The sequence below is a fragment of the Diadema antillarum genome, unplaced genomic scaffold (assembly GCF_040938485.1).
Source record: "Diadema antillarum isolate AM-2024a unplaced genomic scaffold, OU_Dant_1.0 scf00000106, whole genome shotgun sequence".
In the NCBI taxonomy this organism is placed as follows: Eukaryota; Metazoa; Echinodermata; class Echinoidea; order Diadematoida; family Diadematidae; genus Diadema; species Diadema antillarum.
The window spans coordinates 664129-688512 of record NW_027270995.1 but is presented as its reverse complement, the minus strand read 5'-3'; the positions used below and the strand labels follow the sequence as shown (position 1 = coordinate 688512).

General features: G+C 37.1%; 2 protein-coding genes across 2 annotated transcripts in view; one reads left to right on the top strand and one right to left on the bottom strand.

The window, feature by feature from the left end:
• LOC139719160 (XK-related protein 6-like) overlaps positions 1-23613 on the bottom strand; it is a 30856-nt gene extending 7243 nt beyond the window's left edge. Inside the window, exon 1 of the mRNA XM_071630594.1 lies at positions 23586-23613. The gene's annotated coding sequence lies outside the window, so the exon portion shown is untranslated. The remainder of the gene's footprint in view (positions 1-23585) is intronic.
• LOC139719173 (52 kDa repressor of the inhibitor of the protein kinase-like) lies at positions 4859-5773 on the top strand. Its single transcript, XM_071630605.1, has one exon. It carries the CDS (start codon positions 4859-4861, stop codon positions 5771-5773), a length of 915 nt encoding a protein of 304 aa, XP_071486706.1.
• Positions 23614-24384: the final 771 nt, after the last annotated feature.

Genomic DNA, 24384 nt, shown 5'->3' with positions numbered 1-24384 from the left:
CATTACTATATAAACACTAAACAAAAAGTAAGTTCCCCCTAAAACAAACCTCTGTAATTTATGAATCGGGAACCTCTGAGGAAATCTGAATGCAGGATCGTGTAGCTTTATTTCTCGGCTACCTTTCATGTGAAATTCAGTGGATATCACTTAGTCACGCTTGAGTGAGCATGACTTAAAGTCAAAATGGTCACTTTTTGAAGTTCACAAGCCCAATTTTGCAACTTTGATTTGGTGATATTGGAACAAATTTCAATTTTCCGGGATAAAAAGGCATGCAACGTATAATTTATGTGCTTCTTATCGTACCATGTGACTTCTGCACAAAATTTCACGGTTGAGTGAACACGGGGTGAAAATTACCAAAATGGCCTATTTGACATGTTTCTCGTGGTAATTTCTATCAATTGAGATTGAATTCGTGCGTTGAACAATTTTTACACACAATTCACGTAATTTCACGGTTGAATGAGCACATTAAGAACAGAGAAAAATAACAATTCAAATTGTGCAGAAAGAATTGCTATAATTTTGCGCACTGAAATCAATTGTTTTAATACTTTTTGTATTGTGTTTAATACCACTGTGCATACAGTGATCACATGACATTTTAGTCATGGTTCAATGAGCATGTGGGGCTGGAAAACCCTTTTTTACCCTATGTAATAAAAAATATTCATTGTTTTGTATGTTTAAGTTGAAATGTTGGGAAATTGCTCTGATTTCAATTAAAAAATAACATTTCGATAAAAAATGACATTGTGACATGCTTCAGTGAGCACATAAGATGAGCAAAGTGTGCAGGTCAAAACCATTTTCGTGGCTGAAATTCCCATAAGATTTACATTTGGTTGGTTTTGAAGACGTGTACAGCGGTGTTAGTGGATAGAGCCTAAAAAGTGAGTGCAGATGCTCCCCAATCTGTGTTATATTGCTATAATGATCGCATAATAGTCAATCAACATTTTAAGCAACTATCGTCACCATCACAATCATCAACACCACATGAACAACAAAGGCCACTACATGTATCTCACCACAATCAATATCTGTCTCCAGACTCTCCATGCATATGTGCAGCACGGGAGGATATTCATGTTGAACAAAAGTGAAATTTGGTACCATGTCAATGATTAATTGCATTTATTTTCCCTTTGAGTTAATGCATGACTTCATAACGTTACAAAGATCAACAACTTAATGCCAAAATTACTATTCAGTAGCGAGAACAAAGGCCCGAAGATTTAATTTGCATAATTTCTCATCTCTGCTCCAACAAGGGGATTTCTTCAAACTAAAGGCAGACCAATTTCCCCACGAATACTTCAATATTTAATCAAAGGTAGCCATGGATTATAAGGAGGGTTTCCGGCACCATGTACCCTTTGACGTGTAAAATTTTGAAGGAATGCCAAGGATCACTGAGACATTTATATCGGTCCTAAACGCAATAATGAAATGTTTCTCAGTTGATTTTAAATGCAGAAGATCAATGCAACACCTGCTGGATGATTTTAATAAGATAAATCATTGTTTCATAATGTGGTCATTCAACCGTAAAATGAACCACATTGCATGCAAAAGCCATTGTTAGCTTTCAAAAGCATAAATTCCTCCTCTTCACATGAACTTACCATGGGGATTATGGCCAAACTGCCAATTTTTCATTATGTAGGTTAAAAAAAGGGGGTTTCCAGCCTCACGTGCTTATTGAAGCATGACTGAAATGTCAGGTGGTCACTGATATGGGTTTGGGTATAAGCACAATATAAAAAAGCATCATACAGTTGATTTCAGTGCGCAAAATTATCGCAATTCTGACTGCACAATTTAAATTGTTATTTTTCTTTGTTTTTAATGTGCTCATTCAACCGTGAAATTACGTGAATTGTGTGTAAAAACTGTTCGACACACGAATTCAATCTCAATTCATAGAAATTACCACGAGAAGCATGTCAAATCGGCCATTTTTGTAATTTTCACCCCGTGTTCACTCAACCGTGAAATTTTGTGCAGAAGTCACATGGTACGATAAGAAGCACATAAATTATACGTTACATGCCTTTTTATCCTGGAAAATTGAAATTTGTTCCGATATCACCAAATCAAAGTTGCAAAATTGGGCTTGTGAACTTCAAAAAGTGACCATTTTGACTTTAAGTCATGCTTACTCAAGCGTGACCAAGTGATATCCACTGAATTTCACATGAAAGGTAGCTGAGAAATACAGGTACATGATCCTGTATTCAGATTTCCTCAAAGGTTCCTGATTCATAAAATATAGATGTTTGTTTTAGGGGGAACTTACTTTTTGTTTAGTGTTTATATATATATATATATATATATATATATATATATATATATATATTCAATGACAATCGAGGTTTGTAAGCAATTTAATTGAGAAATTTGCTTCGCATTAGAGCTCTGCAAATGTCATGGGTACGGAGTTCAGAGGCTAAGTATAAGTATGACTGTATTAATTTCTTTAGTTATAGAATAAGAAAAAATTACTGGTTTTCTGAGAATTCACTTTTTAATAAAACTAAATCATATTTTGTCAGGTTTTCGAACCTCAAAATAGGGGCCAGGAGCTTATATCCAGAAATATGTAGTCTATACCATTATATCTAAGAAGTGATGGTAGCAAATGCCTGGAGATATTCACCAGATTGATTTTAGAGGGGGTGGCACAACTAACCGGCCCGCCCTTCCCTACGGGTATCATGACCAAACTTTAAGTTTAACCTACATACGTGGAAAAAAAGAGACACAGATTTTCATTTGTCAACAGCTTTCTCTGTTGTCCTTATTTGCTGGGGGAGGAAACTTAAAAAGTCTGTCTTTTTTTTAAAGATGATGCACTTCTAAAATACTATAATGGCAACTGATACCTACGCATGAATGTCATGTAAGCGATATTAGCACAGCTCTTGTGACCTTTTTGTGGTGAGAAAATGTTTCACTTGAATCATTGATGATTTAATGATGTCATGTCTTAGAAAGTTCAAATGTTTAGTATAATACATGTTAATCAATAGCCATTGAGTAGGTATCTTACATATTAATTTTTATTATTTCTGGGTTGGTATGTGTTTATACGCATTATATACAAGGCTGCCCGGAAACTGATGATGTAATCATGGGACGTAGAGAGGAAGAAGAACGCAAACGAAAGAGAGCTGCCAAAAGTTGCAAGTCTTTAGATGGATGGATTGTCAAGAAAACATGAAGTGCAACCGATGATGAATCCACTGCAGATGGTAACTCAGTGTCAAGTGAAGCAGTCAATGAACTGAAAACTGGGGGAAAGCAATCTGAACACCAACCATCGGATGTTCATGATGTTGCTACATCATCTTGTTCATTGGATGTTCCTGATGTTGCTGGTTCCTCTTGTTCTCAGGAGCTAGGTATAACAGCTTGTCCAACAGTCGATAGAACATTCTCTCACAAAAGTAAAACTGATGATATCGGGGAATTCTTAAATGCTACATCGGACAACGAAGAAATCTTCGACAGGCTCAGATCCCTAAACGATTGTGACAGGATTCATCTTCTGACAAATCACTTCCTACCATCCTCTGATTATGTTTTCCCTTCGAGATTCTTGCATCAGTGCAATCGTCAGTTCAAGCAGCGGTATTTGCAAGACTATAAGTGGATGGTTTATAGTTCCTTGCTCGACGCTGCATTCTGCATCCACTGTGCATTGATGGTACCCATATCAGATCGCCGCAACAAGGGAGCATTCGTAAATAGACCTTTCACGATGTTTCACAGGCTGGATGAAAAAGCAAAGGAGCACCAAAAGACAAAATATCATCGTGATGCAATGATTGCCTCGTCTACAATACTTGAATCGGTGGAGAAGCCACATCAGAAGGTAGACGTTCTCTTGGACAGCAATAAGCGCAAAAACATTGAAAGAAATCGCCACATAGTAAAGTCTGTTGCGGAAGCAGTCCTCTTTTGCGGACGCCAGTGCATTGCACTGAGAGGTGACAAAGAAAGAAACGTCCGACTCAAGACAGAACAAAGAGGAGAATATGAGCAATATCAATATGCGAGCAATCCCGGAAACTTCCTAGCTGTGCTCCAGGTGATAGCTGAACACGACAAAATTCTCCAAAGACACCTTTCTGACATGGGCATTGGAAAGAAAAATGCAAAGTACACATCACCATCTATCCAAAATGAAATCATTGACATTATCGGGCACGACATCATTCGTCATGACTTGCTTGAGGAAATCAGATCTGCAGAGTTCTTCAGTATCCTCGCCGATGAAGTGACAAGCCATGGGAGAGAAGAACTTGCATTGTGCGTACAATTTGTAGACAAGCACAAAAACATTCGAGAAGAGTTTCTAGCATTTCTCCATGTACCAAGAATTACAGGTGAGTTAATCGCTAGATCTATCCTGGACTTTCTGAAAGAGACAAACCTTGATGTCACCAAAGTCCGTGGGCAAGGATACGACGGAGCTGCCAATATGTCGAGTGATAATGTTGGAGTCCAGCGCATCATCAAACAGCAATCTCCCAGAGCGGTGTACGTCCACTGTAATGGACACTGTCTGAATTTGGTGATTGCCCACTCATGCGCGCTTCCGGTAATACGGAACACCATTTCCAGACTTTAAGAATGTTGTCTGTTCTTCCACGGAAGCCCTAAGCGTGAAGGTCTCTTGCAATCCATCTTTTCGAAAGCACACCCAGAAGGATCAAAACAAAAGAAAGCATTGCTTGATCTCTGCAAGACAAGATGGGCTGCACGACATGAGGCCTACACACATTTCTCCAAGGCGTATGTCTTCATCATTACTGCACTTGAGAACATTGCACATGGAGCAAACATGGATGCATGTGGACAAGATTTCTCGGGAACTTCCTGGAGTCCGAAGAGTAAAGCAGATGCCTCATCACTGCTCAACAGTTTAACTTCGTTTGAGTTTATTGTGACCTTCAACGTGGTGTACACATTCTTATCCCATCTTGCTGGGCTTACTGTAAAGCTCCAAGGTCGTACCATGGACATAATCAAGGCCAACGTCGAAGTTTCGGAGGTAAGGTCGACATATGCTGCACTGACCCAATCAATGGACGAGGAATTTGCCCACACATATGGACAAGCAACCAAGATGGCTGCCGACGTCAACGTCGAGCCATCAATGCCGAGAACTGTTGGTCGTCAATCCATGCGAAGTAACGCGCCCGCGTCTTCGCCTGAAGAACACTTTCGAAGAAACGTGGCTGTACCATTTCTGGCCCACATCAACAATGAGCTGGAGAGCCAGTTTTCACCCCTTTCTGTAGTGTCTTCCAGAATCCTCGGCCTTATCCCGTCAGTCTTGTGTGATGACGATTCACCATCCCATTCCCTGGATGAAGTCATAGACACCTATGCTGAGGATATGCCATCAGCGGAAGTGTTTCCGCAGGAGTTGTTCCGATGGAAGCACAAGTACCAAACAAAACCCCCCAATGAACGTCCGTCTACTGCAGCGGAAACAATAAAACAGTGTGATGCAGACATGTTTCCAAATGTTTTTACATTGCTAAAAATATGCTGCACCATCCCCACAACCAACTGCAAATGCGAGAGAAGCGCCAGTGCCTTACGCAGACTGCACACCTATCTGAGGGCCAGCATGACACAAGACAGGCTGTCTGCTTTGGCACTCATGCATATCCATTACAACTTTGACGTTGATAACGAGAGGGTGGTGAAATTGTTCGCCAGAAAGACTGGAACTTCAAACAATGCTTAAAGACTAGAAAAAGACTAAGCGAAGATCACACTGCACAAGACTTAGTGCACATTCAAAGGACCGGCAAATGCTCCCCTCTAACTCCTGTTATGTAATCATCATTTTCTATTTTGGATGATTACTTGCCTGTCTCAATATATTGTTGATTATTAGTTATACATTTTCTCATGTTGTGACAGTTCGATTGGTTCTCATTTTGAAGTGAGCCAAAACCTAAGAACATTCTCACTTATAATTTCCAAAGAGTATTATGCAGGCACGCAAACTCAATTTAGTTGTATTTCATGTAAATGTAATTTGTAAGAGGGTATGAGAGAGAATGCTGAGCTATGAAGTAAAATGGTAAAGTAAAAAGTTTGTCAGATAATATTACAAAATGCATCGTTATTTAATTTACATTCTTTATTCATATTTTTCATAAAAAACACAGGTAATGAGCCGGATTGGGTTAAAATTCTCACTTACAGCTTTGTAGAAGTCTGAGTCAACAGTATCACACAGTACTTCAAGACGTACTAGGTGTTTCAAAAAACATTTCCCACTTTTGATTCGTAATAATTCAAAAACTGTATATCAAATAACACTGTCATTGATATGAGTGATAGCTGAATAGTGTACAATTTGGTTGAAGGTGGTTTAGATATGACAGCATAAATAAGTTTCATGAAATCCATGATTAATTTCACAGTTAGGTTCCAGACTTTGCTCTATTTTCAACCCTCTGTACAAAATTTCACTTTGCACAGGGGTCAATGGGTGTGTATGGGAGTGTGTCGTTAACACCCTGACAATGGTCTTGAACAATGGTCAGGGTTTGAATGCTTCATTATTCATTCATGAGAAATTCCACTATCACAGCTAGTCTTTATTCAGCCTCTGGCAGTATCTGTGTAAAGTCAAACGCCTGTCGATACTGTCATTGAGTGGCGACAGTGCTCTCCCTACTTCTGAAAAACAAAATTACAATGAATACCTTCTGTTCTATCGTAAACGTGGTGACAGGAAGTAAAGAAAATCAATTAGAGTATATATACACTTGTGTATATGAAGCCTTTGATAAATCTACTCTGAAACAAATCGCCCCAATGATAAATGCTGCTAAACTCTTTACCAAAAATGATCTCTTTTTATCGAAAAAGCAAAAATTTTGTCAGACTATTTAATTAGTAGACAGTTGTATTAAAATGAGGAACTTTAGATCATTCATGCTTATTTATATCCCAAATTTAGTGATATGTCAGAAGCAAAATTTGAAAATGATTGCCAGCTGGAATGAAATGTGGTGTTTGCAAGCACTTTACCGTGCATGAATTCAGACTAGCAGTGCCCAGGGCAATCCATATGATTATTGATTAAGCATTCATGTGCCAGGGAGCGCCAGACTGACGCCTAGTTAACAGGTGGTTCAGGCATGTCCATTGTTCAGGGCCATTGTCAGCACACACTCACATACACATTATTGGTTCCTGTGCGAAGTTCAATTTTTGTACAGAGGGTTAAAATTTGACCAAAATCTGAAACCTTACTTCAAAATCAATCTTAGATTTAATGAAACTGATTTATGCTTTCACGTGCAAATTACCTTCAACCAAATTGTACACTATCCAGCTATTACTCATATCAATGACAGTTTTATCGAATGAATAGTTTTTGAAATATTTATGATCAAAAGTGGGAAATGTTTTTTGAAACACCTAGTATTAGTACAAACGATTTCTTGAGCCTGCACCGTTTCAGGCTCTGTTCTGGATACGGCGGTAGAAACTCATTCTTTTTTGTTGTTTATTTTATCATTATTTACTCATCTCTTTTCTAACTTACAGGCAGCGGATTTCTCTGCAGGCCAAATTCGGAAATGTAGTGTTAATTATTACTTATACATTTTCTCATGTTGTGACAGTTCTATTGGTTCTCATTTTAAAGTGAGCCAAAACCTAAGAACATTTTCACTTATAATTTCCAAAGAGTATTATGCAGGCACGCAAACTCATTTTAGTTGTATTTCATTTAAATGTAATGGGTAAGAGGGTATGAGAGAGAATGGAAAGTGCTGAGCTATGAAGTAAAATGGTAAAGTAAAAAGTTTGTCAGATAGTATTACAAAAGAAACTCATTCTTTTTTGTTTGTTTATTTTATCATTATTTACTTATCTCTCTTCTAACTTAAAGGTAGTGGATCTCTTTGCAGCCCAAATTCGAAAATGCCTAGAGACAGCTAGTAACCAAATATGCTACTATAATTTAATAAATAAGAAATAACCATTCCAGTATGTATCTTAGTGTGCACAGTAAGACAGATCAAATCAAATAGGAAAACATCTGAGCACTAAGCCTGAGGTCTGAATTTGCACTCAACTTCTTCCAATGGCTAACGGATGTTTAATTTTTGAATTTCACTGACCTCCAAATTTCACAAAGAAAACCTTCTTAGCATGATGGTTAATATGACATTTGACTGATATTGGAGATGTTTGCAAATCGGATCTACTACCTTTAATATTATTAAATCTAAAATGATTATTTGAAAGTTCGGAAATGCTGGAAATATCCTACCAAAAGGAGGCAAAATAATAAATGGTTCACATTTACAATTCATTTTGTTTTAAAAATTTTCTTATTTATTTTCGTTTTTGACAAACTCGCATACCAACGGCTGATATACTGTATAGTAAAGTGAATGTTTCATCTTCCAAACAGCATCCAATGGGATGGAAAACTCCAACTGAAAGGTGGACACCGTGACCATACTCGCTATAGAAAACGCGTAATAGGGGTCGTTTTTTCTTACGGATTAGATGGAAAGTGTGACGTACGAGCGTATATAATCAAAGGGTATCAAAAAGGCCGAAATTTGGGAAAATGGTATATTGTTCAATCATGATGAAGTACTTCTTTAGGGTGCAGGAAACATTTAAGGAATACTTGTTTTTAAGGCCCGAAAAAATCATATGATCATTACTCGTTTAGGGGCCATTTTGAAAGTCCATGTATGAGCATGGTGTCCACCTTTTAATTGTCGCTACCCCTCCCGGGACAGTATCAAAGGACCGTTTTGTTAATTAACGCAATCCCCCCTTCCTTTAAAAATCCTGGCTTCAGGCCTGCTAACGCGGGTATACAATAGAAAAAATAAAAGTTAAAACAACACCAGGAAAATCACTATTCTCAATTTTGCGGCGCGCTACGCGCCCAGAGTCTCGAACACAATTAAACTTTGCAACTTCCTGGCAAAATGAGTTTTTACTATTTCCTAGATGAAATACCGTAACGCGATTGCATGCAACAGACAAAAATACAAATTTCCTCGAGACTTTAAAACGTCATTAAAACAGTCAAAATTCACAATTTGCGGCGCGCTTTGCGCGCAAATTCTTATACAACTTTTGTAGTTCGGCCGTCCAAAGAATATATATATATATATATATATATATATATATATATATATATATATAATTGTGTGTGTGTGTGTCATCATTGGTATTGGTACCGAAGGTCCGTTTTTTTAGTGACCGCACCCCCCCTTGAAAAATCCTGGCTACGGGCCTGTGATAGTTGTAACATGGAACTAATCAAACACTACACAGAGACAATTAAAAGACAAAACAATCTCTGTTGGGCTGTAAATGATACCACCTCACAAGCATATCAGCATTGCTCCCAACTGGTGGATATTTTGCATTAATGTTGGAAAATGAAGTCTTGTTCTGTACATTTATCCTTGGGCCTGCATATACAGTACTTGTACCTGCAAATCTGACATGGTCATTTCTAAAATTACACGTACCTCTCGAGGCACTATCAAAAACACGCCCAACTCTTCCCTCCCCCCCCCCCTTTTCTTTTTTGTATATCATCCCTGCAGATGTCTGAGGGGACATTCTAAGAACTACTTTCTGTGGAACTAAAGTCATAAAAAATATGTTTGTCTCTCAATCAACAAACACATGCTCAGACTACAGAAGCCTGAAATTGTGGTGAGAAGGTGATTTTTTAATATTGCACCTCATCTACAGTAGAGTACCTTGTTTTAAATATATATAATGTAGGACATCAAGGTGAAACGAGTCTTCACTACATGTAGTTTACTAGATAATCACCTTGCCACAGTACTTGGGACAAGAAGGCACCTACAATTTTGTATTTTGTATGCATGTACACAGAAGTACCCTAGCAAGTTGCTACTGTCAGTACTTTCTTACCTTCTCATCCTAAAACGAGCCATCAGTTGTATACAATGTGTAATAAACCGGTTCTGTAATGTTATTGTATTCAAATTGTATGCATGCTCTGTTCACAAAAGTTGCCCTAACAACCTCAAAGCTTTACCTGAGGCTAGCCAAACCTAGCAACAATTGAGTATATGAATATAAGAATGACCCAAGTCCATGGAAGATCATTTCGAGTAAACTAAAAAAAACTTCATATCTTTTTTATTTGTCCAATAATATTCTATTTAACTGTGATGGGAAGGCAACATTGTATATACAAATTAGAACACATATTATTATGACAATTAACATTTACATTAATTGTGTAGAGGCCATTTTGTGTGGTGGACTTGGGTCGTTCTTTGATTCATATGGACTTGGGTCGTTCTTTGATCACTGATACATGATATTCTGCTATAGAGATGGGAGAAGGATGAGAGAGGGTGCTATTATATGAATGTAAGAATGACCCATGTCCTTCATTCTTACATTAATATAAGATTTAACTCATTCATTTCAGGCACTTCCGGGGGTAATTAGGATTTATCATTTACACACAAGATGAGTCCATGCATAAGCTACAATTTCCCATGTCAAACTGAATTTGGCCAAAAATTAGACTTGGGTCGTTCTTATATTCATATACTCAATTATAAGTGATTTCTGCCTATTGATGAAACTTAATGGGAGGGAGAAGGTGAATGAAATGCTTCGTTACTATGGGCCACAGGAAAGAAACATCGAAATTGTAATAAATTACAGAAACGATGAACTGCATTTTGTCTTCACGTTCAAAACTAGGCAACGGCTACAGTGTAGTTTATCAAGATCATGTCATGTAGCACTTGTCCACTTCCTTATTTACACTATTACAGGCTGGAACGAAGCCAGTAATGTAACGAATCTCTTCTGAAAACAACAACAACAACAACAACTGTATATATTGAATGTATACATAATTACAATGTATGTATTAAAAAGCCTGTTTTTTTTTCTCTCTCTCTCTCCATTCTTTTTATACATATACTAAGTAGCTGCATCACAACACCACAGTATAACTTTCAAATGCTGGATGGCTGGATACAGTCACTTCATCGCTATATGCTAAAGGTCACTACTTGTAATTTTTAACATTTGTATGTCGGCATGACCAGCAATTTTTTGGCCAGCTGCTGCTTTCAAGGCAATATCTTGCTCGCTAGGTATCATATCATCCACTTATCAGTACATTGTACCAAAGTACATGTATGAAATGTATAATAAAGTACAACAGCAATAGATACTGTGCAGGACAAAGAAAACAAAATCCAACAAGACATCAAATGAATTGAGCAAGCCACAGAAGAGAAAATTTTAGAATGCAATGCGAGACATCATGCAGGGTTTAACAATAACTTTTTTTTTCTCCTGCAGCCCGACCAGACACTGAAATCTTTGAATTTGACATTTACATGTAGACGGCCTAAAAAGGAAATGTAGCGGCCCAAAAGAAAAGGAATATACCCGGTAAAGATTCATTTTAAATTCTAGCTGCCCGACTGGACCACCATCAGATAGCCTTTTAGAGATCTGGTGGCCCAAAATCAAGTTTTGGTGGTCCCAGGCCACTGGGTCACTGCTAATCTCAAGCCCTGCATTACAGTTAACAATGTAGAATTCTAATGCACGTACTGAATAATGAAGCATTCCTAATAATTGTGAAATTGCACATACATTTGTAATATACAGTAAAACCTTTATAGAACCTCTAATTCTGTATGTTGAAGCAAAATGAGTACAGAAGTACTTATTTACAAAATTGTAGGTGAGGTTGACTGTATTCAGAAGGCACAGTTTCTTATATTATCAATATGCACAAATATGCATATTAATTGAATTATTTGCCAGTATTTTCCCTTTTTAATAGTCCTGTTAGTGTCAAGTATGATGAGATGAAAGAGATAAATGCTACCATCCACTTTGATGCAGACTATATCGTAGATAGTGAAACAATCTCTATCTACAGTGGATTTGTTTAATAATAAATTGTTTTTCTCACACTATATCAAGAAATGACACACACGAGACATCAGAAACAAAACTGAAAGTTCAAATCTGTGTCCCAGGGCACTTCAATAGATATCATCATGGACTTTAAAGGGATGGTACAGTATTGGTGGAGATGAGAACTGGACTTTTAACTTTTTGCGAGATACCAAGAAAACACTTATGAAAGAGTAGAGAGCATACCATTTTATGAGGAATTCAAAGTTTATTTGATGAAAATCGGATTTGCAATGACTGAATCATCCAAAAACAAAGTAAAACAAAGCGATCGTAATAAAATGTGGGTCCCACACTTATTTGATTAGAATCGCTCCGTTTTGGATATATCTCAGCCATTTCCAAACCAATTTTCATCAAATAAATGTTGAATTTCTCATGGAATGACATGCTCTTTCATATTTCATTTAGAGGTTTCTCATAATCTCACCAAAAAATGTTAGAAACCTGAAATTAGGTCTCAACCAAAACTATACGATCCCTTTAACACGTGTAAGACAATAAAAGACCATGGAAGACTGTGCACAGCATCTACTTTTGATATCTTAAAACAAATGGTAAACTGACCATGTACACAAAGAGCTGGACAAAATTGTAAAAACATGTACAATATAGTCTAGTAAATACACTACGCCATAGACTAAAATTGGTAATAATCAATCAAAGACATCTCAAACTTGAACATTCCACAAAAAAATTACACTTTTAATCCTTGCTAGTAATGCAAATGTTGGTACATCTGTCCTGTATCCAATTACAGCTTGCAAGTATGTACATGCAGTCAATGGAGAAATATAGGCCTACACGTACTAGATTCAAGCAAGGAGGATCTCTTCCCACCTCCCTGATTCAAGTGCCTTACTACAGGTACACTGCGATCCACAAAGGTGTGTACAGAGTGCCAAACAAGTAATTTCCTGCCCTGTATTTACAGTAGAGGGGTTTGGTGATGTCACATTGCATAACAAGTGCATGCACATTCTCTTCTGAATTGCACAGTTATCTGTCAAAACATTATGCATTCGTATGGAATGTTCAATGCACCACCGCTCAAATCCTTGACGGGGAAAATTGTCAAAGGGTGTGCAAAAAGATGAAAAGATATCATCACCACATAGATGGCAAGCAGAGGAGGGGCCATCTATTAAAGGAGACCTCTGAATGATTTTCAGACTTTTACATTTGAACAACTATGAAATTTGATTGTTCTGAGTATACAGAGTTTCAGAATTTATCATGACTGGGATGAGGAATAAGACAAAATCACAACATGAACAAGGATGATGACACGGCAGCTTCACCATAAAAATGCATGAGTGGGGGCTCAAGGAAGCAGGACAAATGATTAAAACAAGCATAAAATTTACACCTGGGTGAACTTGAAAAAGCAAGCAGTACTGTAATGGAATAACATTGCTTAAACAATGTACATTTCTGAAATATGTGAGCTTCCTACACTTGCTGTAAAATGTTATCATCCTTGTTTGGTGTAATTTGTTTCGGGGTTTTGGTTTTGGGGTGTTTTTTTTTCCCTGCTCAAGGATCATGACAAATTTCACAAATCTATGAATTGTCAATTAATGGACTACATGATGTAAAATTGTGAAAATAGTCTGGACTTTCCCTTTAAATCCAAAAGGGTTAGAATATTAGTCTAGTGAAGTCATCATCTTTATGCAGTCCATATAAAGACATGCAACATAACATTAAGTCAAGAAACCTAATTGCATTTAACTTTCCCAGGGACTGAGTGACTTTAAATCATAAACCCCGGAACATTCTCTCATTCATTCCTTAAAGGACAACAGTTGCCATCTTTTACACAAGCAAAGATGAGTTGAGAATGAAAATGTTTTGTTATCTTATAATGACCTAATGAACTTTGCAAAAAACTGTCTGAAATGTAATGCCTGCAATGCTGGAACTGCCCTCACACAACACATCCTGGCATGGTTGTTCATAATTTCAAGACATGAGTACAAGAACATTTTTCTGCCCAAGGGAAAAGAAGAAATTTGAAATTGATGAAGAGCCAATAGATGGTGTAATCTACATTTTCATGGTTGGTCTATTGTAATCATGCCATATTTTGTGATGAGCTAGTCCATCGATTGTGTAGCATTAACATTGCATTATACAATTGTATAGCATAAATGAGTCAAGCTAATGGGGCAATTGGTATCAAAATATGAATGGTGAGGGCATTGTTGTAGTTGTTGTAAGCACTAAATGCATAATACAATTGACACAGTGGCATAAAAATACAGCTAATATTGTAGAGCCTGAAATTCTTACATCTTACATTGCTTGTTTCTATCCCTAACTCACAATTTAAAACTATTTTGAAGCCCTAAAGTTGGGTTTTTGCATTTCATCTATAAAAAAAGTAAATAGTACCTAGATATCATTTTGAAACAAGATCTATCAAAACATAAAATATACATTACATATATTTGCTTCAAATAGAATTCCTACATACAGTATGTATTCCCTATCAAAAGCAAAACAATAATCAATTTCAAGGAGGCACTACAAATGTATACTGTTCATAATCTTGCAGATTGTAGGCTGAGTTGCCTTTATACCCACCTGTCATTAGCCGTGCAGACTATTATTGATCCACGAGCAGGTTTCATTCCAAGAATTCATCCATCAAATGCACAACTTGCAGACATACCGGCATACAATTTACCCCGCACAGCTTTTACACCTGACTGGTAAAGCAGTGTGTGTGCACATGTATTGTATGTACTGTGTGGGATGGTGTGAGTGGGTGTGAGTGTGTGTGTGTGTGTGTGTGTGTGTGTTTGCGTGTGTGTGCTTATTTTTGTGTACAATGGTACATTGTAGATGTGCAATGTGACACACCCAATGCCTGGGAAGATGAGGTACACATATGGATGGTCCATCAATATGAATCCGGTCAATAGGAACCCTACAGCTAGAACCCTAATAGCTAAACATTGATTTGCACTCACAGTCCTCGGTGGAGCCAGAATTTTCAGATTGGAGACGACAGCCTCTTTCACGGCTTCATAGTGTACACAAGAACTTTTGCATGCATTGTAATTTTGTGAATCTTGGCTCCTTGCAAAATTTGCAAAAAATCAAAGCACTTTTCAGTAAGTTGACTTTGATAAGTAAAGTATCCATAATTACGTGATATCTGTACAAGAACAGGCAGAAAGTGACAGTTGTAAAAAAGGACCACTCCCCCCCCCCAAAAAAAAAATAATAATAATAAAAACAAAAACATTAAAGTTCAAGGGAATTCTACAGTTTCATGTGCTTTTCCAGAAGACTGAGAAACCTTCAGAGTCATGTATGATGCATTGACTACAAAACATTGAAATCTTTCTCCCACTTTCATAAAGGGCATTCAGACTTCCGCAAGTGCCCCACACTTGTCTCACTTTTTTTCTCCAAAATTATCTGTAGTTCCTGGCAGGTGGGTTTCTCTCATTACCCTGCATCATACGCAGATTAGATGAGAGAATGATTTCAAGGTAATCATAAATATCGTCGCCGGGGCGACAAGACCTTGTACAAATTGCCAATATCATGCTAACGTGTTGAGGACGAGTCCCAAGCGTACTCGGGTTCACAAGCATGTATGGGAAATGCTTGTCGTAGCAAAATCAAACCGTCCTCAACGGGTTAACTGGAGAAAAAAACAAAAACAAAAACATGGCAGCCAAAGCACTACAAATGTTGTAGAGCAAATGGGATAGCCTTTCCTTTGACATGCCATGGTGGCTTCATTTTTGGGGTAAGACATCTAGGATTTGGACAGGACATCACTTAACTGATTATCTGACCATTAATCTGAAAAAGTCAATTTCACCAAAATTTGAGATACAAGGTCTTGTCACCCTAGCAAAGATATCTTTAATATTCTCTCTTTCTCTTTCAAATCCTAACTATCAAAATCTTTTTTTTTAAATAAAAAAAAAATGGATCCTTTGTGGGGAAAAAAAAATAAACATGGAGGTCTACTCTACTATTCCAGAGTTGTACAATTTTAATAGCAAAAATGACTCTGTAAAAGGGAAGGGTTTTAGTTGTGGTAAACATCATTACCAAGAGACAATTTTATAACCATTACAACATTGTTCATTTACACAAACGTTGTACATTGTATGTATTTGATAAGACAAACGAAAGCACTTCGAAGGAATGACATCATGGCCGGCGGAACCATGGGGGCCGTGGGGGCTCGGGCCCCCACTATTTTTCTTTTTTTGCACCATACAAAGGAATACATATAAGGTGTCATCAGTTTGGGCCCCCACACTTTTTTTAACCAGGAAGTACGTAAGTGGCACTAAATATTTCCACTGAAGACCCTTTTTTTTTTGCTTGTCAGCTGAAAAAACCCTGGAAATGGAAGGGGAGAGATGAGCTGAGGACCTTTTTTTTTTTTTTGCTTGTCAGCTGAAGAAACCCGGAAATGAAAGTGGAGAGATGAGTTGAGGACCTTTTTTGCTTGTAAGCTCATAAAACCCATAAGCGGGCCCTCACACTTTTGAAAACGCACCGCCTGCCCTGGACATATCAACATCTTTTCTAATTTTCAATCATGTGAGTGGCTTATTGAATTAATCTCTGCATGTATTGTACAAATTATATTGTGATGGTTCAAAACATCGGCTCTTATCCAGTGAGTGAAACTACTGCACAGAGGATTCATATCTCAATAATGAAACTGGTTACTTTTGTTTAATTCACTTATCTATTCAGAATTTATAAATAATTAATTTCCTGAGAACTGTGCGTTGTAACATATTTGTTTATGTTATAGTACTTTAAAGGACAAGTTCACCTTCATAGACATGTGGGTTGAGCGAATGCAGCAATATTAGTAGAACACATCAGTGAGAGTTTGAACAAAATCGGACAATCCGTTGAAAAGTTATGAATTTTTGAAGTTTCTGCTCAGTCACGACTGGATGAAAAGACTACTATAGCTTGTGATGTCACATTCGTACAACGATATAAAGAAAGAATAAAGAAAGTTCAACATATTTCCATTTTTCTCACATAACAAAAGAACACTCGACTTCTCTCTTTCAGAAGGCAGGGGAAATAATATTACCCTTAGCATACATCAGTAGCAAGTCGAAGAAATGTGCACTTTATTCAAAAAGTAAAGTTTTGTGAAATTCTCTTTTTATTTTCCTTATATAGTTGTACGCATGTGACATCACACACTGTAGTAGTCTTCTCTTCCAGCAGTGACTGCGCAGATAGTAACTTTTGAACGGATTGTCCAATTTTCCTCAAACTTTCACTGATGTGTTCTACTAATATTGCTGTATTCTCTCAATCCTTATGTACATTGTATATGAAGGTGGACTTGTCCTTTAACTTGTACAGTCTATATTACTGCATAGTTATCTGTGAACAAGAAAAAAAAGACAAAACACAAAGTTATTGCTCAAATAAATCCAGGGGTTGCAAGAATATTTTCAATAAGTAAAAGTTCAATTCATGGATTCAGGACTATCAAAACCTGAATGCATCTGCTGCCTTGCAAAACTGCATTTTGATACATGTACAAATTCAAACACAACCCAGAGCATTTCCTAGGGAGTCTTATCTGTTTATAATTTATACAATACACCCGGTATCCCTTATTTAAGACAGAGCATCTTATGTGCAGCAATGCTGCATGAAATACATGTACACCCAATGTAGTTTTCACCTCAGTCTGGTCAGTTTATTGTCAACCACATCATAAACACAACAGGTGACTTTAACTGCAGCGACAGTACAGGTAAACATCGCAGAGATTCAAATCGCTCAAAGCCATAAAAAGCATCACCCTTTGTGCACATCTACTCTTGTATGGAATTAAATCAAAGAGTCCCGAGTATTATGTAATACATGAATCCAAAATCTTGGGGTCCCATTGTACAGTTTGCACGCATGACTGGGACACTTTTTAGTCTTTATTATAGGTTCTCCTAATGAGATCAGTGATGCAAGCAAATATGTTGTTACATCTGCAATATAAACAGAATCGTATTATAGAAATCACCTCCCCCTCCCCCATTAAAAAAAGAAATGAAGAACAAAACAAGCATGTCTTGCATATTTAATTGTAATGAAGAAGGAACTACACTCCAAAAAGAATGGTTTAGAAAAATTCAATTATTCATTTTACTCCACACTGAAATGATTCTACATAGACAGTCACAAAAAAAAAATAATAATAATTCAGCATAAGAAAAACAAAACAAAATAAATCATACAGTGTAACACCACAACAAAGCAGAAACTGAAAAAATTGGCCTAGATTGTGACATAACAAACAGGGCTGCTAGTGGTGCAGGGATTCAGGGAAAGGTAAACTACATCAGATTGATTTTTTATGAGAGCACGGTGACTTCCACACAGTTGGCTCACTAGTTTTTATTGTCACCTACGAGAAAACATGTAACATCCTTATACCTTACTTATCTCTCTACACTGGCTACCCATTCATTATCGAATCATGTTCAAGTTACTGCTATTTTTTTTTTCATTCACTACATAGAACTGCTCCTCACTGCGACTGTAGTTTGATTACCCCTTACAATCCTTCTAGGCGCCTTTCATACATGTAGGTCTTCAAACTCATCTCTACTTGCTGTGTACCACAAACTCATAATTCTTGGGATGATCGATCATTTCTGTATGCTGGCCCATTCCTATGGAATAGACTCCCACAAAACATTCATAATGAGTATAGAGCTCACTCAAAACCTGGTTATTTAGACAAGCTTTTTTGCGAACATTTCCTTTATTGCTTTTCTCATACCTCTTTCTCACTGCTTTCTGCCTCTCTCTTTCTCGCGCCATGAGCATCTATTCATGATGGATACCGGCGCATTACAAGTGTTCATATTATTATGATGCCTCCTCTTCTGAAAGATTTTAAAAGACTGTCTTTATAGTACAAATATATGTAGGGCCATTGATGTACATGTACATGTACATGTACCAGGGACATTTCAATGAGGCTCATTGATCTTGACTATACAGAGGACTTACCTTTAAGAAACTGTGCAAGTGAAGGGGCATTTTCAAAGTTATTACTCTGCATTTTACCATTACAAGTACAATCATCATTAGACATGCTGTATGTAAATTTATGGCCACAAAATTACATTTTTGCTTGATTTTGGTGGCCTTTGACTGTAAACTGTGACCCCTGTACTTTCAGGCCATTAATTTTTGACTCATTCTATCCTCACCATGGACACTCGTAGCATATCGATATACACTCAGCAAAAAAAGAAAGTAAACACTTTTTCGAGTTCATATCTTTCATAGAAGGTTTTGATGAAAATCGATGTATCATATACCATATTAAAGGTAATTTAATTGGCTATCACGTTAGCAGCTTAAATCAAAACGAAACTTTACGCATGAGTGAACATATTCATTTTTGCCCACCAAGGCACAAAAGTAAAAATTGCAAAATTTGACAAGTTGTCTTTCATTTGGCAATGTCCTTCAAGATAACAATGACAACAAAAAGCCAGTTTAACACAATGAGAGACATGAATGAAATAGCAAAAACAAGGTTTTGTTCTCTTTATCTCTTTGTAACATCAAACAAAAACAAAATGGGAAACTAAAGGGGGAAAATAAGAATTTTCTGTCAGCTTAAACTTCAAACGACATAGGGAATACTGGCATAGAGATGATTAAATAAACAGAATTTCTTTATTTTATTCTTCTCTATTTAGTAATTTAAAGATTCATGAGATAAATTCAAGAACCAAATATTATCTACAAGTTTTCCAATTTCAAAAAAAAAATTGAAATTTCTACCATTTTCGTTAATATTGCTTCTTCTCTTTATTTCATTTGAATTGGGGTTTGACCAAAGATTCTTCATTTTTCTCCCTTCGTTTTGGCCTTTATTGATATTTTGGGCTTCAAAGATATCATAGAGATCAAAGGTTTGTTTTATCAACTTAAGTAATGTATCTAATTGTGTTAGATATGTCTTTTGTTCTCTAATATTGTTCCACGGAAGAGCACTTGCACATGAATGACAACTTGTTCATTTTTGCAATTTTTGCTTTTGTGCCTTGGAAGAGAAAAACAAAGGTGTTCACTCATGCGTAAAGTTTCTCTTTTTATTGACCTACTAGGCTGATAGCCAATTAAATTACCTTTAATATGGTATATAATACATTAACTTCAACCTTAATATTCTATGAGAAATATAAACTTGAAAAAGTGTTTACTTTCTTTTTTTGCTGAGTGCAAGACTTTCAAAAGAATATTATTTTACACCAAAGTAACCACTGACCCTGACCTTTGATCTACATGTACCATCAGTTTGGGATCATCAAAAAGTGTATGACTTTTTACCTTCACCTTCTAGCACTATCACTCCATGGAAATATTTGCCTGATTTTATAGTTCTACGCTTTCTACAAAAACATGGGGTACCACTAGACATCCTTCAAGACGAAACCCATTATCTCTGACCTGTACCCTAGCAAGATTTGCCTAAAATGTAGTCATCTGCATTTCATGTTGCCTACCTGGACCAGGTAACAATATACTGTGCAGTTTGTTTAAAGTTTGTTTGTCTGTTTGTTTATTTTTTTTTAATCTTAATACAAGATGTGAGATAGTGAGCAACAAAACACAAAACAAAACAAAACAAAACAATTAAAGCTTCCAGCTTCATCTCGGGTAAAGGCACAAAAATATATGAAACAAAATGCAAGGCCTTTCTTAGAACAACAACAAAAAAAATATGAGAATGGGTCCACTTGCAATACAAGAAAAGAACCTTGAAGTGACGAACAACAACTGTACTTCACTGCCTAGGCTAGACTATCTGTTTAATAGCAGGTTGAATTGTATAGTTTATCCAAAAGAACCAATGAATTTCAGAGTACTAAATACACACTAGAAAATCAGTATGATTGAGGTGACATTAAAACTGGGTCTGAAAGAGGCATGTTAGATTTTCAGAAGTTATGGAATTTTGCAGTTAAACAATCTGTAAATAAGAAAAACAAATATTGGTCGAGAGAAGTGCAAATAATTTCATAAATGAAAGAAATTTCTGCCACACTGTAGTATAAGCAGCTCTTTGTTATTGTTGTTGCTTTGTTTGTTCCTCTGCTTGTTGTACTCCTGGCCTGGAGTGCCTGCATACAGTCAGCAGACTTAAACTACAGTTGAACCTCTATTATCCGGCCTCCCTTTATCCGGATCTCTCTATTATCCGGACGCAATCTCGCCGTGATTTTTTTTTAATGATTACGGGAAGAAAGGGGGATTCCCAACTCCTTGAGAACTCCTACCCAAACACACATGAATTACATATTACTTCCAATATGATTAACATACATTGCATCAAATTTCCTTCCAAATTGCTTACCTTCAGACATTTCAACATCCCGAAACATCCCCAAATGTAACAATGAAAAGGTTGCAGTATACACATGGGTACTACATGTGGTACTACAATGGGCTACATCAGTACATGTTTATATGTATGTATAAAGCATTGAGTCTCCCGTATCCGGCCAAATCCCTTATCCGGATGAGCCCCGGTCCCGACTTGTCCGGATACGAGAGGTTCAACTGTATTATTATAAGGAACAGTTACAAATAATAAGAGGTTGATTAATTCAACACCTGTCCTGGATCATTGTTCACTGGAGAAAGGTGTGGGCTCAATGCCCAATGTCAGTGGCGTATCCAGAGGGGGTGCATGCCCCCCGGCCCGGCCCATCCCCTGCTCCTTGTTTCTTGTTAAAACAAAAGAAACTAGAAATGTCGCTATGGCGACTGGTATGCCTCCGCCATAATGCATGATTCTCCTAATAGGTCTATAGTACATGTGGACAATGTGTGATTACATTTTCACAAAATTGGCAAAATATTAAAATGACATGTTTGTCACAAATGTATTGAATGTTTACCTTCCTTGACCTATGTTTAATTGGATGAATAGGAGAGCATGTATTTGGGGATTTAAGAACTTTAACTTGACTTTGACCATTTCATAAGTTTATGCACTGAGTAATTTTCAAGGTATGGAGAAAAAGCGCAATTTCTGTATTGAACAGTAAATTGTTATCATTTTCATCTGGCCTTTGATTTATAAGAGAAGCACTGTCAGGAAGAACATGTACTACATTCAGCATGTACTAAGTTTCAAGATAACTTGAGCCACTTCCGAGATATGGAGAAAAAAGTAAGTTCAGCACTTTCACTTGATCTTTGACCTTTTGACCTTTGACCTTCTTGGCAAAACAAAAATCCCAGAGAATCTCTATTGGGTTAGACATGCATACATCAAGTTAAAAAAAAAATATCCTGCTGGCATTGCATAAATATAAGGAAAATAGTAAGATTTTGAAGTATTGCCCTTGACCTTTGACCCCATGAACCCTAAATTCCCTAGATAACCACTGCCAGTCAGTAGATGCATATACACTATGTTCCATGAAGATACCTTGAACAATTTCCAAGATACAGAGAAAAAAGTGAAATTTTAACATTTTACTTGACCTTTTGACCTTTGACCTTTTGACCTCATGACCCCAAACTTTCACCAGAGAATCTTAATTGGGTAGTACATGTATGCACTAAGTTTCAAGAAAATATCTTCAGGCATTGCATAGATATGGGGGAAATAGTAAAATTTCAAGCATTTGACCTTGACCTTTTGACCTTTGACCTTGAGCATGTGCACCCAAAAGTTGATAGGCACAACTTCACCCCCTAATACACATACATGCCAAGTTTCATTAGGATACCTCAAAAGGTTTTGGTAGTTACCCTGTCCACAAAATTCATTACGGACGGACGGAAGGACGGACGGACGGACAACCTGAAAACATAATGCCTCCGGCACCACTTCGTGGCGGAGGCATAATAAAAAGAAAAAATGGCGGCATGTGCACCCCTTTAATTTTGTAAAGGCGCCTTCCCTTTACATCCCCCTCCTGGGGCCTGTTGCATGAAAAGTTACAATTATGGTAACTTTGCCATCCAGTGGCAACTTCCATGGATTTCTTGATTTTGATTGGCTGTAGTGTTGAGTATTGTTACCATGGCATGGGTGGTAGTTACCATGGCACCGCGCATGGGCATGGCATCTGGCATTGGATGGCAAAGTTACAATTTTAACTTTATATATGCAACGGGCCCCTGGATCTGCCCCTGGAGAGTGTAGGCTGTAGTGTAGCCTGTAGGAGAATCTGATACTTTAGTAGCGCATGCACTGCTCGATTAGGGTAAAATGTCGCATCGATAATAATAGGGCCGTAAAGTGCACAATTGCCGTCTCTCCGACTTAAATCAACAACAACAAAGAAGTGGGTACTCTACCCGTCTTTACATTAAAATTTTTACATGTCTGAGCCACTTAGCCTACATACTTTCATATAGGTGGGACTATTATTACGGTTCGATACACCTGCGGATTTTATTTAACGCCCATTAATCATCTATCCAGCGTTGTCACTGGCGATGAAATGAACACGATACGCAAACTTACAGCGACAACCATCATTGAATATGGTGAGACTTACCTGTCTTATTTCGTAAGATGACCTGTCAGTCGGCCAAATGCAAAGAATCTCTTCAGCAGAATATCTCCACCTAGTTTGACTCATCGGGCAGGAATTGTCATACCTTCGTTGTCGATGATGGACACACACACACATCATTCTATCGGACGCTGATTCAAATGATCAATGAGCTGCAGCATGCAACTGCAAGTGCATCAGCTTGCAGCTCAGTGCATCTGTTCGAGTGCAAGTCAGCAGAGGGCGCCCTTGAAGAAAATGGTAAGATGCGATTGACCCACATTGACTCTGGAACTACGTTTTGCTCCTGCGACAAAAAAAAAAGATAATTAATTATTAATAATTAATTAAATAGATAAATAAATATATATAAATAAATAGATAAATAAAGAAAGAAACAAACAAACAAACAAATAAATAAATAAATAAATAAATAAATAAATTAAATATGAATAAATACCTGGTAAATAAATAAAAATGATACAAAAGCTCCTACGAAAAATCTGCAAGCTAAGTCATAGACATAACTTCTACCCACACACATAACCCTAAAATCCACCGCAATCCTAACCCTTTACACGTTCTATAACCCTAAGTCCTTAGAGAAGAATAAGAACGGAGCAATTGCCGCAGGAGAAAAAAAAAATCATGTGTCACCTTGAACTATGAATACAATAACAATATCATTGGTCCTACCTGGGCCCTGTTGCATAATAACTGAAATCAAACACAAGTCAGAAAATCAAAGTAACAGCTAGAAGTCTGTGAACACTCAATTCTCAGGCCCTTTGCCATGGTTTTT